The sequence below is a fragment of the Phyllopteryx taeniolatus genome, chromosome 23 (genome assembly GCF_024500385.1).
Source record: "Phyllopteryx taeniolatus isolate TA_2022b chromosome 23, UOR_Ptae_1.2, whole genome shotgun sequence".
NCBI lineage: Eukaryota > Metazoa > Chordata > Actinopteri > Syngnathiformes > Syngnathidae > Phyllopteryx > Phyllopteryx taeniolatus.
Genome location: NC_084524.1, coordinates 2010984 through 2028961, shown reverse-complemented (window position 1 = coordinate 2028961; position 17978 = coordinate 2010984). Strand labels below are relative to the sequence as shown.

Here is a 17978-nt window from a genome sequence, read left to right as displayed (position 1 = left end):
TCCAGTACTCATTGGGTAAATGTCTTCAAATGATTACAAAACTGGTGGATATCAGTGTTGGAAAAATAATCTCTACGATCCCCTCTTGACACATGGTCAAACCCAAGAATCACTTTGGCTTAGGCCAATTATCCATTCTTTTCTTTCACAATTGTCTTCATTAGGGTCAATTTCCACCTTGAATGAGGAGGAATCTGGAGCATACCAATATTGGAAAAAACAACAACCTCTATCATCAGCAACCTTGACACAACCCATGCGTCAAAAGCTTAGGCCATCCATGTAATTTTTGCTAACACTTGTCCTCAGAGTGATGTAAACCAGGGTTAAATAACTTCTATGACACACGGTCCAACCCACGGGTCAATAGGCCCTGTTTAAAAGGAAGCTGACGTGTACTTTGGTTAAGAAAAAAAAATACAATACTATGTTGAGCTGCATTGTACTCGCTTTTATTTTGTATGAATCGATTACTGCTTGAGCGATTTTTGTTTTGGTTTGTCATGTCTATGAGACTTTCACTTTGGAAGTTACACATTCCCATTTGAATCATTTTGTCTGGTTGACGTTCACGCTTTGATTAAAAAAAACATACACATTTGATTAAAAAAACGTACACATTAGCTTCACTGATTTCCTTTCACTTTTGATTTCCGTGAGGGTAAAAATGATTGCGACGCCGTCCAGCAGGCGGCGGTCTAAGCCCACCGACGCTATTGCTAACCACCGCGTCACGTGACGAGCTGGCCTCCGTCTGGTGGCTATTGCTAACCACCGCGTCACGTGACGAGCTGGCCTGCGTCTGGTGGCTATTGCTAACCACCGCGTCACGTGACGAGCTGGCCTCCGTCTGGTGGCTATTGCTAACAGTTAAGATCTCCCGCGAGGAGCAGCGCCGCTCTTTTCGGTACCAATCCGCGTCGTCGCCCTCCCGTCCCGGTTCTACTCCGGTCCGCAACCATGTCGGCGGTGCAGCGAATGAAGGTGGCGAACGAACGGCACAGCAAAACCATCACGCAGCGGGGACACGTCCAGAAAACCTCGGTAGGTACCGACAGCTAACCGGACCGACGCTCTTTTAGCGCCTCGATTTCTACGTCATTTGCGGCTCTGAGCTGCTTCCATTCCGAAAATGACCGCGGGAGTTTTTGTCTTGCAGCGGCCGGTCAACGAAGACAAGTCTCCGGTGGGTCCGTGGCTTCTGGCGCTCTTCGTCTTCGTGGTTTGTGGATCAGGTGAGTCCATTCAGACGTCAGCACTTCAAGTCCTCCACTTGAGCGTGTCAATGTGTGTTGCAGCCATCTTCCAGATCATCCAAAGTATCAGACAGGGCATGTGATGACCCGGAGCTGACTCTGATGTTCCCCGGACCTTGTTGACACATACACACTGTTCTCGTTTAGTCATTGTTTAGTTTGTTTTCATTGTTGATCAGATATTGATGATTGTTTTCTTTTTTTAATTTTTTTTTTTACATACACACACACACAAAGCATGTGAACGACACATATCACAATGCTTTGCTTTTTTGATGTTCAAAGCGTGTTTGAAATAAAGCTGATATATTTCTCTACATGCCTCTTTTGTCGATGTCATGCAAAACGAGTGAGACTGCTGTCTCTGAATCACAGTTCAGTTCATTAAGACTCACTTGCAGTCATAAATAACAGCATTTGAAAAGTCCCGTGTATTGTACGTGTGGATTCATGCGTACCGACATGTCAATATGAACAAAGATGGACATTGGCCTCCACGCACTCCGTCAGGAACTACATTCATCAGGATGCCGAGCGGGGGTCTACGCTGTGGTTTTACGTGGTCAGACCTCGTCTCTCCAGCTCCCGGTTCTGCTTCAGCTCCTTGATCCTGCACCAATACGAGTCTGTCAGATCATTGGCGCGTCGTTTGGTGTGTGTGTGTGTGTGTGTTACCGGTGCCTGCAACGTCTCAGGAACCTCATGATCTTGCGTGCAGCCTGGTCCTGTTTCTTGGTCAGGTAGGTCCCCCTGGTGGACAGCACAGGCTCACAATCAATCCGGGACTGGGAGGTTGAGACACACACAATGGACACCGTGTTTACTTGATTTTGGGGTTGTGGCCTGCGCCGCAGCCGCCCGGGCTCTGTTTGAGCCTCTCGTACTCCTTGTAGCTGCGGTAGTACTGCTGGATGAGCACAGCCGCGCGCCGACTCTGCTGGAAGCGCTTCTGCTCGTAGTATGAGCGAAACTTGGACTGGATCAAGATGGCCGCCTGGGTCATCTTCTTGTAGATGGCGTACTGGGGGCGGGGGCGAAGAAGAGATAGGAAGTGATCTCCATATTTCATATTTGACCACTACTCCAGACACTTGTACCAATTAAGCCTCCTTAATGTCGCCACAACAGGGGCTTACCTAACCTTTTATCTGCCTTGACCGGTGGCACATGGTAGCATTCGAGGTTTAGTGTGTTTTCTGCATAAATGGGTTGCCGAGGGTAGCGATTGTGGCTTAACCAGATTACGTCCCAAACTGGTTAAACACAGGAACATTAGACGCTTAACTAGTTTTTTTGACTAAACGGGTTGCCTGTGGTACTGTTTTGGCTAAACGGGTGGCACCTACTTTCTGCCCAAATGTTTGATTTGTTCACTATTATCCAGTTCTGTGTAGTTCAGTTACATTGGTCAGTGTATGGCGGGCTTCTTACACTTACTGACAAACACACACACACACATCTACGTCTACTGGTCACCATATTACCTTGAGAGCTATCCATGTTAGCTAGCCAGAGAGGGAGGTAGAGAGGCAGCAGTTAAGTGTTAGTGAATCTGGAGGACACACACTAGGACTGGGCAATATGGCCTTAAAATACAAGAATTCCCCAATTTTCATTTTTTTTTTTTTAGGATTTATGTTAATGTGAAAAAAAAAAAATGTAACAAAAAAAAGGCATAAAAACACACACACACCTGTTTATATTTGCGGTAGCATCTCTGAATGACGGCTGCGGCCATGTCCTGCTGCTCCTTTAACCTGCGACCCTGCACACACAGAGGCAGTGAGCATGAGGCTCAGCAGGGGGCAGTATGCGCAAGCGTAAAAAGCTCACCTTGTATCTCCGGAAGGCGTTCTGGATGATCCTGGCCGCCTCGTAGAGCTCCCTCTGCTCGCCGTCCGTCAGCGTCAGCAGGGCGAAGTCGCGCTCCATCCTCCCGTTGGCCGACGCGTTCAGAAACTCTGCCCACGCCGCAGAGGAGGGAGGGCGCAGCCTCTGGAGGGCCAATGCGCTGAGAGGTGAGGGGGGGCACACCTGCCTGCGCAGACGCAGAAACCTGTTGCTAAGTTGTAGACTGCGAACTAAATTGTGGTGTATGTGCACGGCGCGTACGGGGCTACCTGGGCAGGGCATCGGTGTGGGCGTCCACCGTGTCCAGGTAGGTCGCCAGCCAGGTGTCCTGGATGTCCCGCCTCTCACGGAGCATCGACTCGGCCCCCCCTGGCGAAGTCCTCGTGTTTGATTCGCTCCGGCGTCGCCTCTATGATTTGCTCCGCAAGTGTCGCCATGTCGACCTATCACACGGGAGGCGAGAGAGTCAACACGCGTGTCCCTGTGGCAACAGACATTTTGTGCGGCGTGCAGTCGTTCCACCTCCTCTTCTTCCTCGTCCTCTTCGTTCTCCATGTTGTCGCTGTAGCTCAGGAGCTGCTCTGCCAGCGTGGGCGCCAGGCGGGGGCACGCGGGGCCCTCGCTCGGACACTCCGAGAGGGTCAAAGCTGCAAGAAGCAAGAGTGAGAACGCCAGTCCTGCACAGACGCCATACTTGTACAGGCAACCCTCGCCAATTCTCGAATCAGTTACTTGTGAAGTTTTCTTTCTCAAGAGTCATTTGCAACACATGTATTTAAAAAACGGAAGTATCTCTTTATCACTGAGTCTGAAACGTAATAAAACGGCTAATGGGAAAGTAGTTAGCCTTTCAGTAAGTGAGGAGTGTGGTTTTAGACCTGCTCAATATGTCAAGTACCCCGACATGACTTCTGTTGTGATTTGGCGCTATAAAATGAAATTCAATATATTAACTGTAAATTCATCTAATCTTACCTGCGTGCGGCTCCTCCACTGGCAAGCAGGACAAGGAGGATGAGGATGGGGACGAGGGGGAGATGTCCATGGGGGCGGCCGAACTTTGGGAGGGAGAGGTGGGGAGGCTGCTGGAGGAGCTGACGCCTGCAGGGAGAGGCAGAGGCAAGATTGTGAGAGGCCAAAGGTGACTATGACGATGACGCCGCGCGCGTCACCTGTGTCCGGGCTCGTCGACGCGGGTGAGGCCGCGGCGTGCGTGTGCAGCTCCTCCAAAGCGGCGGCCAGACAAGTGTGCCCTCGCGAGCGGGCCACGGCCAGCGGGAGGCGGCCCAGCGAGTCCGGGATCCCGAGAGCCACGCCGCTCCAGCCGTACAGGAGCTCCGCTGCGCTCCGGTGGCCCAGAGCGCACGCCCACATCTGAAACACGGGTAACCACGGCGACTGAGCATTTTGACCGCAAGTCTGAACCGGCCAATCGGCGAACAGAGAATGTGTTGTACCAGCGGCGTGCAGGAGAAGTGGTCCACGTTGAGAGGGTCAACTTCCTGTTCCAGGTCCAAACTGTCGCTGTGTACACGTCTACAAACACATCAAGTAATTCAGACAGCAGAGCATTTACATGATCAAGAATAATGTAATATTATTTGCATGAATCTAGCAGTTTTTACAAATGTTGCCTAATTAAAATGTGTTTTTTAAAATTCATATACCTCATTAATTAATTGGTTTAATAATGGTGGAAAAAAATGTCTTTAGGTGAAAGTGTGTGCGTGCGTACCTCCAGGTTATCAGCGTGTGTATCAAATGAGTGTAACCCTGCGCGGCGGCCAGGTGGAGCAGCGTCATCCCTCGGTGGCGCGCCGAGTGCTGAAGCCGCTCTTCGTCGCCTCCGCTCCACCGCACTCCTCTCATCATCCTCTCGCACACTCGCACGATCCTCCTCTCGAACCACTGGGACGACTGATGATGAGTTAGATGATGTCGTCGTCACGGCCGCGGGTCAAGCCTCCTCACCTGGTTGCGGTCCTCGGGTGTGTGCGGAGGAAGGGGTGCGGTGGCGGCCATTTGGCTGCCACGTCGCTGCTGCTGCTGCTGCTGCTGCTGTCGTTGCGCGATGTCGCGGGCCGCCATCGCTGCCATCCTGCGCTCCATCTGCTCCAGGCGCTCCAGGATGGACACCCTGAATTGATTGTCTGCAGAACAGAAAGCACAAAAACAGCTCAGCGGTCACTCGAGTAGACTGGAACAGAACAGTTCTGAGACAAAAAAAAATTGGGGTGCAACTCCAAATTTGTGTTTACAAATAAAAAAACACTTTAAACAAGACCAGACTAAAATGAAATATACCGTCAATAAATAACAGTATTTACAATGTAATGTTAAATGTAGACGTGCAACAATTTGGATTATCGATTCATCGTTTAGGGACCTTGTTTAACTTAGTTGTCCAAATCCTGGCAATTTCAGCCTCAACAGTAAATATTCTGATTTCTGGAGTCTTCAATGAAAGCAGATGGATTATTTTTGTTTAATCAAAGTAAGACATTTGCAAACATCTGCTTTTACTTTGGAAAACGATCAACATTTTTGCTGATTTTCTTTCATGTTATGGACCACAGCAGTAACGATTAGTCGATTAATGGAAAAAAAATAATTGACAGATAAATGGATTATTAAAATAATTGTTAGTTGCATCCGTAGTTAAAGCTGCAGCATATGGAATAAATAACAATTAGTGTTTGTTAGGAACGCGGCGGTAATAACGGAACAGACCGTCCAATGACAGCCAGTCGAGCTGAGAGCTGGGCAGCGAGCTGGCATTCCTAGCGCGGTACTCGAACAGAACCGATGAGGACACGGAACCCCCGGACTCCACAACCTGAAGACACACCAGACCGGCCTCGTGGGCTGCGGATAGAAGACCAAAAGGTCCAGTTAGACTTTCTACCTTTGAGTATGCGTGCATGCATGTGCGCGTGTGTACCAGGGCAGTAGCAGCGCAGCACGCCGGGCTGGATCAGCGAAGCCGGGACAGCGCTCTGATCAAACACGCACGTGTAGCGACCCGACTGCTCACTCCACGGTCCTGTGATCAACACTTTCACCCCACCCTGCACAATACACACATAGTCAGGAAATCTGTACTTCAATGGAGTCTCTGGTTTTCTGGCAACCGTTTACTCGCTACATTTCAAAGCACATGTGTGTACTTTCTACACTTTTTCTTTCTTTCTTTTTTTTTTTATTTACTTTTATCCCGCCCGGATTGTCTGGAGAATTGGAAGCACAAATTACTTGTGATGAGTGGAATCATGAATTTTTGTTTCTTACACAAGTACCTGCACTTCTACGTAAATACAGAGTGTGAGTACTTTTGCCAACACTGCAGAACAGCTGTTCCATAAAAGCAGGTTGTGGCTGCGGGTTACCTCGGGATACGACCACTCCGGGGAGAAGTCCGTGATGGAGGCGAGCGGCGACGAAGACGGCAGCGGGTGAGGAAAGGGGAGGAAGGAAGTGGAAGGGGAAGGTTGCGGGGGCACCACGTAGCGAATCCCAGCTGAGAAAACGACCGGGTTGGGGGCCACGTCGGCGGGAGCGGAGGGAGGCGCCGCCGCCACAGGATTGGCCTCCACTGTGATGAGGTCAGAGATGAGGTCCGGAAACTGGCTGTCGAAGGAGATTTCTAGATCCTCCGCTTCCTGCTGCGTGTCCATGGGAGGGGTGTCGGCATCGTGGCCCGGCCCGTTGACCTCCTTCACCTGCAGGGTGGGCGGCGCCTGAGCGGAGGTTTCCATGGTGACATCTTCTGGGTTGGCGGAGGCGGGGGGTCCGGGCAGATGACCGTAGGGCCGCTCCTGCGATGCGGTGCCACTTCCTGGCGTTGACGACAGGCTGGGCTGCACCACACAGACGTTACCGTGGTGATTATGATCACGCAAAATGCATATGCACTTAAATCTATCTAAATCTTACATCTTCCACAGGGCTACATTTCTTGTCGTACGGAAAAAAAATATGAAAATGATTTCGGTCATGTTGTGCATTTGAAGTCACTAGAGGAGTCAAATGGCAAGACTGACTGCGCTTTTGTAAACTAGGTCCTCTCGGTTTGCATCCATGTTGTAAGTGGAAGCGTTCGCTGAAAGCTCAAATTTGTTGCCCAGCACCAACGTGTGCTCACCTGCTGCAGCTTCGTGGGAGGCGCTAAGCTGCGAACGTCATCTCCCCGCTCATTCTCCTCAAGGTCGCCTCCCACCGCCTCCGCTGGGACCTCGACAGCTCCCAGCTCCAGACAGAGGGGAAGGAGGGGCGGCGCCACCGAGGAAGTGGGCGACAGGAGGAAGGAAGGCGGAAGCGAGGCAGAGTCCTTCCTGTCCGTCTCGCAGGAGGACGAAGACAGCGACGAGGGAGGGGAGATGGACGAGGGCGGGGTGGACGTGGGCGACAGCGCCAGAGAGGAGGGAGAGAGCGGGGAGGAGGAGGCGCAGATGATGGGAGGAAGGGGCCCGCCGTATGTCTGGCCCTGCTTGGGGGAGTTCAGGAAGGAGTCTGGGTCAAATGCGGGCGGGAGGAATGGCGGGGGGAGAGAGGGTGAAGAAAAAGACAGGGGAGGGGAGGCGGAAGAGGAGGGAGCGAGAAGCAGGCCTCCTATGACGGGCGAGGGAAGGAGGGTGAGGGAGAGGGTGTGATGCACGGGCGCGGGGAGGGAGGGAGTTGTGGGGGAGAGCGGGCAGGGCAAGGGGGGCTTGCCGTGATGGGGGAGGGAGGGCGAGAGAAGCAATTGGCTGGAGCGGCCCAGCGACAGGCTCTCCTTGGGCGGATCCTCCCCGCTGCCCCTGGAGATGGCGGTGGTGGTCGCCATGACGATGAGGGCGTTGTGCGGCAGCGCCACGGTGCTCAGTGGCGGGGAAGTGGCCGACCTGCAAGAGCACCACACGGGGTCAAGGTTAGAATAGTTTGGGGCTCTTTCATTTTTATTCTGTTTTGACTTTTTGTTTTTCAAATTCAGTTAGTTGTCTATTAGCTTTTAGAAAAGTTTTGCCAGTTGTTGTTTCTTTAGTAAAATGGCATTTTTGTCAGGGGTGAAATTAGAAAAGGTCACAATAAGTATTGTTGTAAAACCTACAAAACAAAAGTTACCATTTTATCAAAATGAACAATCATCCATAAATCAAATACAAAAACAGCCCAATCCATAGATTTCAAATGAACCCATAAAGCTTTTGTAGGAAATACAATGACAAAGATGAACATTTTTGCTATATAATGGTGCCTTGACTTACGAGCTTTTTGAGTTACGGGGCGAATTTTGTCTTGAGATAAGATCAAAATTTGAGATATGAGTGTGCTTCAGACCGCCACCTGGTCACCATCAATTCACATTGGTTTCCTTGCAGTAGAAGGAAAATATCAGTTGGTGGCAGTAGTGTGCCATTAAGCTGCTTTGCCAACTGTCTTTAGACCCCACAGAAGTAAAAAAAGAAGGACAATACATTAGGTACAGTCGCTTATTTCCGCTAATGCCCACTCACGTGGAGGCGGGGCTGGGAGAGGAGGCGGGGCTGCCCTGAGCCTGGAGCTGGGGCAGTTTGGCGTCCCCCCCGCCGCCCCCAAGCTCCCCCGTCTCCAAGGACAGCGGCGAGGAGGACGAGGGGGGCAGCTTGGGGGAGATGATCCGATGTTTGGTGCTGTTGCAGCTGTGGGGAATGTTCCGTCCTGACACACACACATTATAACTCACCAATTACCTCTTACAAACGAAGTTACAGTTATACGTAAAAATGTTTTTGTAAATAGTGATTTGACGATTTTCAACAAAATCTATTAGTCAAATAAATGATTATCTGACAAAATGAATGAATAAATACATTTTAACTAACCACTTTTTGGAAAAAAAAACAACAAAAAATTAACACACCAGGTAATAGAGGACTCTTTTTCATGTAAACGCTTGAACCGTACTCGGCCCACCCCTGGTCGAGCGCATGTGTGTGATGTCACAGAGGGGGCGTTACCCTGGTTGCCGTTACAGAGGCAGGCGTGCGTGCGCGGCTGCGGTTTGGTTCTCTGGCGCTCCAGGATGAGCTGCACCAGCTCCTCGATGCTGAAATCACCGCTCCCGCCGGAACACTTGATGCTGTGAACTGACACACACACACACACACACACACTGCATTGACGTGTACTACGCGTGTGTACACACGTGCCACGGAGTGCGTCGTACACATGGGCTTGAGCTGTCCGAGCAAGTCGTCGCGGTTCCATTTCATGCTGTCGTGGCGACTGGTCACGGCACACAGCAGTGGACTGCATTTCCCAGAATCCTCTAGGGAGGGCACGTTCAGGTAATGGACCAGCACAATGTCTGGGTTCTGTTCAAATGCAAAAGGCACAAGTGTATGTTTGGCGTTGGTATGTTTATGCATGTGATTCGCAACTTGAGATCATTTGGTGTGCGTGTTCGCTCAATAAAGGTTGGGCAACATTGCGTAAATGTGTGCGCTTACTTGCAGCAGCCAGTAGCACCGGCGGTGGAATGTTGGCACAATGGCGGAATGGACGTAGTTACCGTAGAGACACTGCAAGCGCAATTAACGACACACTCCATCATGACTGCACTACTGGTGAACGAACCCAGGGGGGCGCCGCTGCTCACCTCCATGCCTTGCACCTTCAGCTTCATGTGGTCCTCTCGGGTGTCCTTCCCATCCTTGCGTTTCTTCCAGCAGTACCCATCTTTCCTGTACTTTACCTTCTTCCTGTTGTAGAGGATGATGCTGCCGTTCTTTGGCCTGAAACAATCTACAGTTAGAAGAGTCCACCATCTTTATGAATGTGTGTGTGTGTGTGTACCTGGTTTTCAGGGTGCAGGAGAGCCACTCGTCATGCTTGTCAAAGCTTACCAGATAAGACGCGATCTCCTGTAGACAAACACAGGCTCTGTTATGTGGAAAAGACCTCATCTCCCATCAAGACTGGATGAAGAAAACACACTACCCTAGTTACAAATACGTTAAGAAGGCTATCCGAAGTTTTTATTTATTCGTAAGAAGATGACCGCTTTCGGTATGTTCGAGGCTTTGTAATCCATTTCTTTTGTCCAGACCGCTTCCCCTATTTGCATGTTTTTAATATATTTTTTTGTCCAATCAGATTACAGCCTCTATGTGTTTCCATGTTCATCTAATCTGCCCAGGGCTTTCGGAATAAGTGGTGCTGGCCCTTGTAACTTAAACTATATTAGCAATGGGATGGTTTCTTGACCCAGTCAAATTCCAAATCCGACCTCAATGATAGCAGCATTTTCTGTCCTGATTGGTTTGTCAGAACAGGCCAAGTTAGACAGGCAAAACACATTTGTAGCAATGGAGACAATACATTTAATAATGAGCATCTCTGGTGAATAGGATTTACTTTACTTACTTTTATGAACTGCTCCACATAATGTGCTGTTATATTACGTTTTCCGTATTTCACGTAGTCACGATATCGCGGTATCAAAAGTGCCTCGATATTATTGTGGTCTTGTCTCGGGATAAAGTAAAGAGCCATTGTGCTTAAAATGTAGTTCTGGGTCGGCTATATGTAGGCACGTCGCTTAGCTGGGCTGCTTACAGCGATCTCGTCGCTTCCTTGTTACGTTATTTATGCATCTGATTGGCCGTGTAACCCATGTGACCACATCACAAGAAATACACTCATGATCGGCTGACAGGCCCATATGACCGAAATGCTGTTCGCAAGTCAAATGTTCGTTAGTAGAGTTGCGTCTCTGGTAGTTAGTCTACACACACTTACATCATTAGTGTTCCATCTCAGACGCTCGTTGGGCAGACAGGAAGAGCGAGGGAGGCACTCCAGCAGCTTGTTCCTCTGTCCTTTACTCTCTAAACACACACACACACACACACTACATCATAACTTGTTATTTCCATGTACAGGGTTACCATAGCAACAGAGCTGACACTGACCAGTGTAACCTGTGGAAACCATCTCCTTGTTGCTCATGGCGATGAGTCCATGCAGGGTGGTCTCACAAGAAGCACGGCCACCTGCACTGACCCACTACACACACACACACACACACTGAACTCACAGTGGCCAACTATGGGAAAACACAGTTCCTTGTTGCCTAGCAACCACTGTTAAGGGAGGGTGCCTTTGCTTGTGGAGGCCTGAATCAGACCGGGCACTCACTTAGCCACTCGCCCAACTCCCGGTGCATCTCCGCCGGCTACAAGCTCTGCTCACTCCCGGAAGCGAACTTTTTTTTAACTGCTTAAATAATTAATAACATCTTACATAACACGCTCAACTAAACCAAAACGCGTTACACCAAGTCAAAGTGGTCAAGTGAGAGTAATATTTATCATTAGCTGCTCATTAGCCCTGCTGTGCTAACCATGCTAACAGCACTGATTTGACGCCTCCGAAATAATTATACACTCTATTACCACAAAGTACGGCGGTGCCGGCCGACGCTCAAGCTGGGGACCCGTCACCAATAACGGCGGTTCGACACAAACACCTCCACAAACTACTTTACCTTCCGCCTTCAGACCGGCAGCCATCTTACTTTCCTCTGACGTCTTGGCGCAGACACCGTAATGCCCAGTAGGAGTGCTTTTACCGTAATGCCGACTGAACATGCGCTGTTAGATTCGTCAATTTCTGCTTAACAGCGAATAGCAGTGGGATGGTAGATTCTAGTAGAGATCAGGTAGCGGGATGACTGCTGGCAAACCAAAGCTGGAATGAAATGCTTGAAGCTTGGGATGGAGAAACTAGTTGACGCACTTAAAAGGAGCTCCATCTGCTGGCTAAACATGAGAACAGCGGCACCTTGAGATGCGCTTCAAACACAGATCATCTTTCCCTATTGAAATGAATAGAAATGCCATTAATTCGTTCCAGTCTAAAAAAAATAATAATAATAATAAGGAAAATAGAACTATAATATTGTACTTCATAAAAACAGAGTATAGCATAATTAAATAGAATGTAACGGATAAAACCATTTTCGTTTCATGATTTATTCATTGCGGTTCCTGGTGTGATATGGAAGTGATTGTGGAACAGTGGCAAATATATTTGAGTATCTGTACTTCTTAAGGAAAGTGTTTGACTACTTCTGTGCTTTTACATGAGTCCAAACAGTATTTCTACTTTGTCTTTATATGCAAGTATCTGTACTTCTATTTAAGTACAGTGTGAGTACAATTTTACCGTTACATCGGTAAAGGAAATGAATCAGTGCTTCTGCCTCAGTACAGTTCAGAACATTCGTTTTGGATTTGTTCAAATGTGGCTGTATGGGTTTTAGTATTGTGCGTTTTGGTCAAAAAGAAACAGCAAATAAATACATTGTCATTTTAAGTCTATACTTTATTTGTATAGCACTTTTCTTCACACTGTTACAACAACACGGCTCACATTCTCACCAGTCAGTGGTGCTCTGGATCCAAGACAATTGGAATAAAATCACAAGAGCTTGGAGTATTTTCTTTTGCCTAAAGATTTTTAAAAGTTTATTCATTTGCTTTTAAATAATTTAAAGCAGTTTATACAAAGCCAAGCATGGCGGTGGATCCTTTTTTCAAATATAAATATTCCACGGAAAAGCCCCGCTTACATGACCAAAGTAAAAAGGAAATTCAACACTAAAATCTTTTTTACTCTCTCTCAAAAATGTCTTATAAAGTCACATGCACACACACAGTGTGTTGGAGTTTCTAGAAAAAGGCACCACTGTGACAAAAGGATCCCATAAAAAAAAATAGACAAGTATCTGTCCTTTCACAGGTCTAGGGGTCCACAAAGGACACCATGATGTACCTGGTTCCGCTGGTGGTGGGAAGACCCTCGTGGTAGTGAGTTAGGCGGCCGGGGTGCATGAAGGACCAGCCCTTCCTGGGCGACTCCACGTTGCAGTCGTAACGCAGGAACCGGCAACCTCCGCCCTGACACACACAACACAGACGGCATTAGTCGGTCGAGCCTGAGGTGGGCAAAGCTGAGCGAAGGCTAGTTGGGCCAGCGCAAAGTACCTGGTAGTCTACGTTCTTGCTGTTGAGGGCAATGTTGATGGTGAACGTGGACGAGTCGTGATGCGGCCGCAATGACGGCTGCTCGTCGGGACGGTAGCGCACCACGAAATTCATGATCGCCTGAGCCTGCGTCCGGCACAACCAAAGAAAAGTAAGATAGTCTTTCTATTGTTAAATAATTTGTGTGTGACTGAGAGCGAGTTGGGTTCGTTTCGATGAAGTTTCTGTCACACAAATGCCTCCAGATAGCAACAGCAAACCTCATGGTGTAGCCACCGTCATCCCTTGACCTCAACCCGACTGCGAGCCTGGGGAGCTTGTACCTTAGGCGAGTATCCGGGGTAGAGTTTTTCCGTGATGGGGGCAATGTATTCTTTGAGAAACTTGAGCCACTCCTTCTCAAATCCAATCTGGTTCATGTGGATGTCCACAGTGGGAACGTTTTCGTAGCCGCCGGCCAAACGCTCGTCCTGCGTGACGCACAACATGCACGCGAAATGCCATTTATCACTTCAGAGACCAGTCTTGTGGGTTCTGGCGTACAGAGCACGGAGGCCCGTCAGGGGGTCACCTTGTGCTTGCCGCCGGACCATTCGCCGTAGTCCTCCGTGGTCTCCACCAGGTCGTCGCACATCTTTTCCGTGAATGCCGGGAACCAGTACACGTCCGGACACGGCTGTAACGGAACATAAATGGTCGGCAAAATAATTTGCAGTAAATTGCTGTAGAATTTTAAAAAGTGCATTCCAACACATGGGGAAGGTGCACTAATAAAACAAAACAAAGAAATTACTCCTCCCTAACTTAGTGAATAAAACAAACAAACAAATTACTCCTCCCTAACTTAGCTTAGCTCTGATACGATTGTGACCTATCAACACATAAATCTGAAATCCCTCAACTTTGACTTTAACTAATTCACTGCCAGCCTTCCCAGTTAACATGGATATTTGACTTCGAAAGCCGTCAATGGCAGTGAATGTGGTAATATTACAATATTACAATTTTATTTTAGGGAAAATATGACTAATATTACAAGATACAGTGAACCTCCCATTCATCGCAGGGGATAAGTTCCAGACCCACCCACCATAGGTGAAAATCCAGAACAGACCATAAATCAATTCTTTTAATTTGTTTGACCCCTCTCACATGGTTCAAATACATTTCATCTTTTACTCCTTGAAGAGAAGATGACGTGTTCACTTACCTGCTCCACGAAGCTCTTCGGGTCTTCAAAGATCTTGGAGTAGTTCTCATGGATGTACTTGGCCCTCCAGTCCTGACACAAACACACAATTCGTGTCAGTTTTACAATTTGTGTATATTGTTTGTGTGTGTGTGTGTGTGTGTTGAGGGCACCAGAGGATTGTCAAAGATCTGCCACATGTCCGGGTGCAGCCTGGACGTGTTGAAGTTGTTGGACGACACCAGACGGCCAAAGTCGTAGCGGTTGGACACGAACATGAACACTCCCTGCGTGTGGGTGGGAGACATGGACAGGTTACTGTTTTTTGTTTTTTTTCTTCCTCCCCATGTGTAATGACTGCGGCGATGAAAGCTACCTGCTCTCGGACCCTGCGACAGAACGCCATGTCCGGGTCCAAGTTGGGGTCCTCGTACAGGTTGACCTTGGACAGTTTGGAGCGCAGCACGCTGCCTTTGATCAGGTAGGCCTGGGACATGTACGGAACGTTCCACAGACCGCTGTGACACACAGAGACACACACAAGCGGTGGTGAGTCAACGAGTGGTCGGGCGGTTGGGGGGGGGGTCGAGTACGAGGCACTACAAGACTCACATCCTCTTCCCTTGAACGATCTCGATGTAGTCTTCTGATCTGGAGTAGTATCCTTCGGCGCTCAGGGCACCCCAAAAGTTGCTCCACAGCTTTCCGGGTTTGGAGAGCATGGGCGCGATGACGGACCTGGAAAACAACGGCAGCAACGATAACAATTATCAAAAAAATGAGCGCAACCTGGTGAGGAGTTCATGCTCACTTGTTTTCCTCAATGAGGATCCTCAGGGTGTCGGGGTTGGTCAAGACAACATCCGAGTCGATACTGAAGTAGTAATCGCAACGGGAATCCTTCCGACACGCCTCCCTACACACACACACGAACAGTGACAAGCCGGGGATCAGTTCTGGAAGCATCCAAGCTCACTGTGACTCGCCGTGCACTCACACGGCCATCTTGCGCGCCCGATCCTCCGGCAGGTTCTCCTCGGGTCCGACCAGAACGGCGTCGGGGAAGAGAGCGCGGTGCCGCTGCCAGAACTCGTGGATGTGGCGCTCGTGGTACACCACCTGCCAGGGCGGAGGTGAAAAAAAATCAGAATCATCTTCAGAACATTTGCTTTCCATTCTCTGATTACAATTTTGCCATATGTTAGCATACCTACTGTTAGCATGTCAAGCATTTCACTTTCTGTTTGACCTCAGCTCTTCGGCATTTACACTCCCTTTTATTTTTAAAGTGCATTCTCTCGTTACTGTTACTAAGTGAAAGGAGAAGTTGAGACGCTTCTCCGCAAACTCACGTTGTTGTGGATAAAGAGGTGGAGGCGCGTCAGAGGGTAGTTGAGCGTGGTCAGCCGCTCCAGGAAGTCCCCCATGAAGGGCGTGGCGTGGTGGATGAACACGGCCACGTGTACCAGCGGCATGTCCTGCTCCTGAACTCGCGCACACAAAAACAACGAATGATGTGGCCCTTTCGCGGACAAGGCGGCGGCAGCATACGCACATCTATTTCGTCGAAGAAGAGCAGGTCGTCATCGCAGTTGCCGCAGCCCTCCTCGTACGTCCACGCCGTCGGGACGTAGTTGGCTAAATAGTTGAGTTGCAGCTGCGGGCCACAAGTGACATCACAGTTTATGGGTCGGAAAATTATTACACATTGACGACAAATAATGTATCTTGGGTCATCCATCTACGCCAGTGACATAAGTAGAACAATGCTTTTCCATCACTATATATACTTGTTGTGAAATTTGTGTTTGGTACTCCAGGAAGCATTAAGCAGCCTACCTTGGTGGGCCCGTTGCCGTGTATGACAACAGGAAGCGTGTCGTAGGCCACGTTCCTCACGCGGACCTTGGCCCTTTCGAACTTGAGGACGACTTCATCTGAGAAAAACGACGTCGAGGAGACAGCGGGCACATTGCATAACAGCTCGCTTGGCAACACAGCTAACAGCTAGCGGGGTCTTACCAACGGCGCCGTTGAGATTCTGGAAGATTCTGGAGCGGTGGTCCAATGTCATGTTCAATTTCGTCTGAGGATAACGAAAACAAATTATAATAATAATGCTCATGGCGTCAGTGTGGCCGGCCGGACGCCATCGTACCCGCTGCGTGCGGTCCAAGTAGATTTTGGTGTAGAAGAGCTGGTCATCGTCGTAGTCTTTCAACTTCCACTGCTGGACCATGGTGTTAACATCCGGTGCGAAGCCCATGAACCCTTGACAGATGTACAAATAAGGACATTTTCAGTAGCAAACGTCAAAATGCTGAGTCTAGTCGGAATGTCCAATTTAACCTGAGAACAAAACACCCCAAATTTTGAAAATCAGATGATTGGTTGCAGAGGAATTGAGATGTGATATCACTTACAGATATCACTTTTCTCAAACTGAGGCACAAAAATGCCGTCGTGAGGCTCTCTTACCTCCCGAGTTGAGGTAGCGTTTCCCGGAGTGCACGGCGGGGTACTTGGGGGCCAGCCTCTGGTCGGGCCAGCAGAAGCCCTCTGCGGAGAACACCACGCGGTGGCCCAGGCGCGAGAACTTGTACAGGATTTCCTCGGGACCTGACGCGAACACCACGTCGTAGCTGGAGGGCCGGACACAGGAGGTCCACTTCAAAACCGGGCCAATGCCTCGGCGCAGGAAGGAAGGAAGCTGGGCGTTACCTGTCCACAAACAAGACCACCAAGTCCTCCTGCTGCGAGTGTTTGAGCAGCTCCTTCTTCAGCCAGCGCACCTTCTGCCCGCCGCCCACCGTACGTGCGACGTCGCCCCCTTTCCACTCCTCCCCCAGGCCTAGAACCTGAACGCCAGCATCACAATCAGCAACCATCATCACGGCCAACATCATCATCGCAGGATTACCTTCACAGTATAGTTGAACTCTCTGGCAGTCCTCATGAAGCGCAAAAAGCCGTCGGTCTCCTCCGTTGCGGCCGTGACGACCAGAAGATTCTCTGCACACACAAACTCATACTTTTGAATTATTTCAAAGAAAGAATTCCACACTGAGGTGGGAAAAAGAGGGGGGGGGGCAGGGGGGAGTGCTAGGGGCGTTTAAGCAGAAAGTTGCAGTGGTTTCCATGACAACAGCCTAGCTTAGCATCCCTCCCTCTATGCGAATCAGCAAGGGGCTTGCTTCACTTTACTCGGCCTTACTTGAGTCTTTGCCGGGGCATAAAAATCAAGGGGTTCAACTAAGAGTGGCTTCGAAGCTACGAGGAACTTCACGAGAGTTTGAGTGAGTCGACAACGTCATTATAAGCAAAAGTTGCAGTGACGTAAGAGGAGCGGAAAGCAGGAAACGTGTGGAGAGACTTCAGCGGGACACGGCGGTTCCCCTGGCCCGCCTGGAGACGCTCCAGATCGGCCTTACCTGGCGAGAGGCTCCGCGGTTGAGCGTGAAGCGCAACCCCGAGTGTTAGCAAGCCGAGGAGCCAAGAAGACATGGCGGCGGCCACTTGTCGATGGAAACGCTTCCTTTCCATCGCAGAACACTCCTCTTCGCTCCTCTCGTCTGTCTTTCACAGCTCCGACGGAAGCCCAGCGGAATCTCGCGAGAACAACAATGCCAGTTGGCACGTAAACGTCAACGGGAAGTGATTGGACGCCCGTGCCCG

At 49.5% G+C, this 17978-nt stretch overlaps 3 protein-coding genes across 4 annotated transcripts; 1 reads left to right on the top strand and 2 right to left on the bottom strand.

Moving 5' to 3' along the window:
* The first annotated feature begins 714 nt into the window (after positions 1-714).
* Positions 715-1573, top strand: zgc:85858 (uncharacterized protein LOC405879 homolog). 2 transcript variants are annotated; one of them, XM_061763042.1, is made up of 3 exons: positions 719-1044; positions 1160-1235; positions 1299-1573. In XM_061763042.1, exons 1-3 carry the CDS (start codon positions 961-963, stop codon positions 1337-1339), a joined length of 201 nt encoding a protein of 66 aa, XP_061619026.1. In that variant the 5' UTR covers positions 719-960; the 3' UTR covers positions 1340-1573. The 2 variants fall into 2 exon arrangements, with proteins under 2 accessions (XP_061619025.1, XP_061619026.1); XM_061763041.1 differs by having other exon boundaries at positions 715-1044; positions 1160-1573.
* camta2 (calmodulin binding transcription activator 2) lies at positions 1443-11655 on the bottom strand. The gene is made up of 26 exons (XM_061764713.1): positions 11522-11655; positions 11039-11132; positions 10866-10954; positions 9921-9988; positions 9724-9859; positions 9575-9646; positions 9292-9439; positions 9083-9211; positions 8600-8783; positions 7249-7987; positions 6494-6964; positions 6049-6175; positions 5838-5972; positions 5079-5257; positions 4843-5024; positions 4565-4643; positions 4280-4481; positions 4083-4208; positions 3630-3754; positions 3456-3550; positions 3090-3294; positions 2950-3021; positions 2741-2761; positions 2081-2277; positions 1932-2006; positions 1443-1866 (listed from the first exon to the last, which is right to left on the bottom strand). The coding sequence occupies exons 1-26, from the start codon at positions 11636-11638 to the stop codon at positions 1812-1814; spliced, it is 4122 nt and encodes a 1373-aa protein (XP_061620697.1). The 5' UTR covers positions 11639-11655; the 3' UTR covers positions 1443-1811.
* A 776-nt stretch (positions 11656-12431) lies between these two features.
* Positions 12432-17911, bottom strand: plod3 (procollagen-lysine, 2-oxoglutarate 5-dioxygenase 3). The gene is made up of 19 exons (XM_061763056.1): positions 17735-17911; positions 17224-17315; positions 17025-17161; positions 16782-16945; positions 16462-16574; positions 16326-16389; positions 16143-16240; positions 15859-15960; positions 15656-15787; positions 15301-15422; positions 15115-15219; positions 14916-15041; positions 14680-14821; positions 14477-14590; positions 14325-14396; positions 13686-13790; positions 13438-13584; positions 13115-13240; positions 12432-13027 (listed from the first exon to the last, which is right to left on the bottom strand). Exons 1-19 carry the CDS (start codon positions 17844-17846, stop codon positions 12872-12874), a joined length of 2229 nt encoding a protein of 742 aa, XP_061619040.1. The 5' UTR covers positions 17847-17911; the 3' UTR covers positions 12432-12871.
* Between the last annotated feature and the right edge of the window lie 67 nt (positions 17912-17978).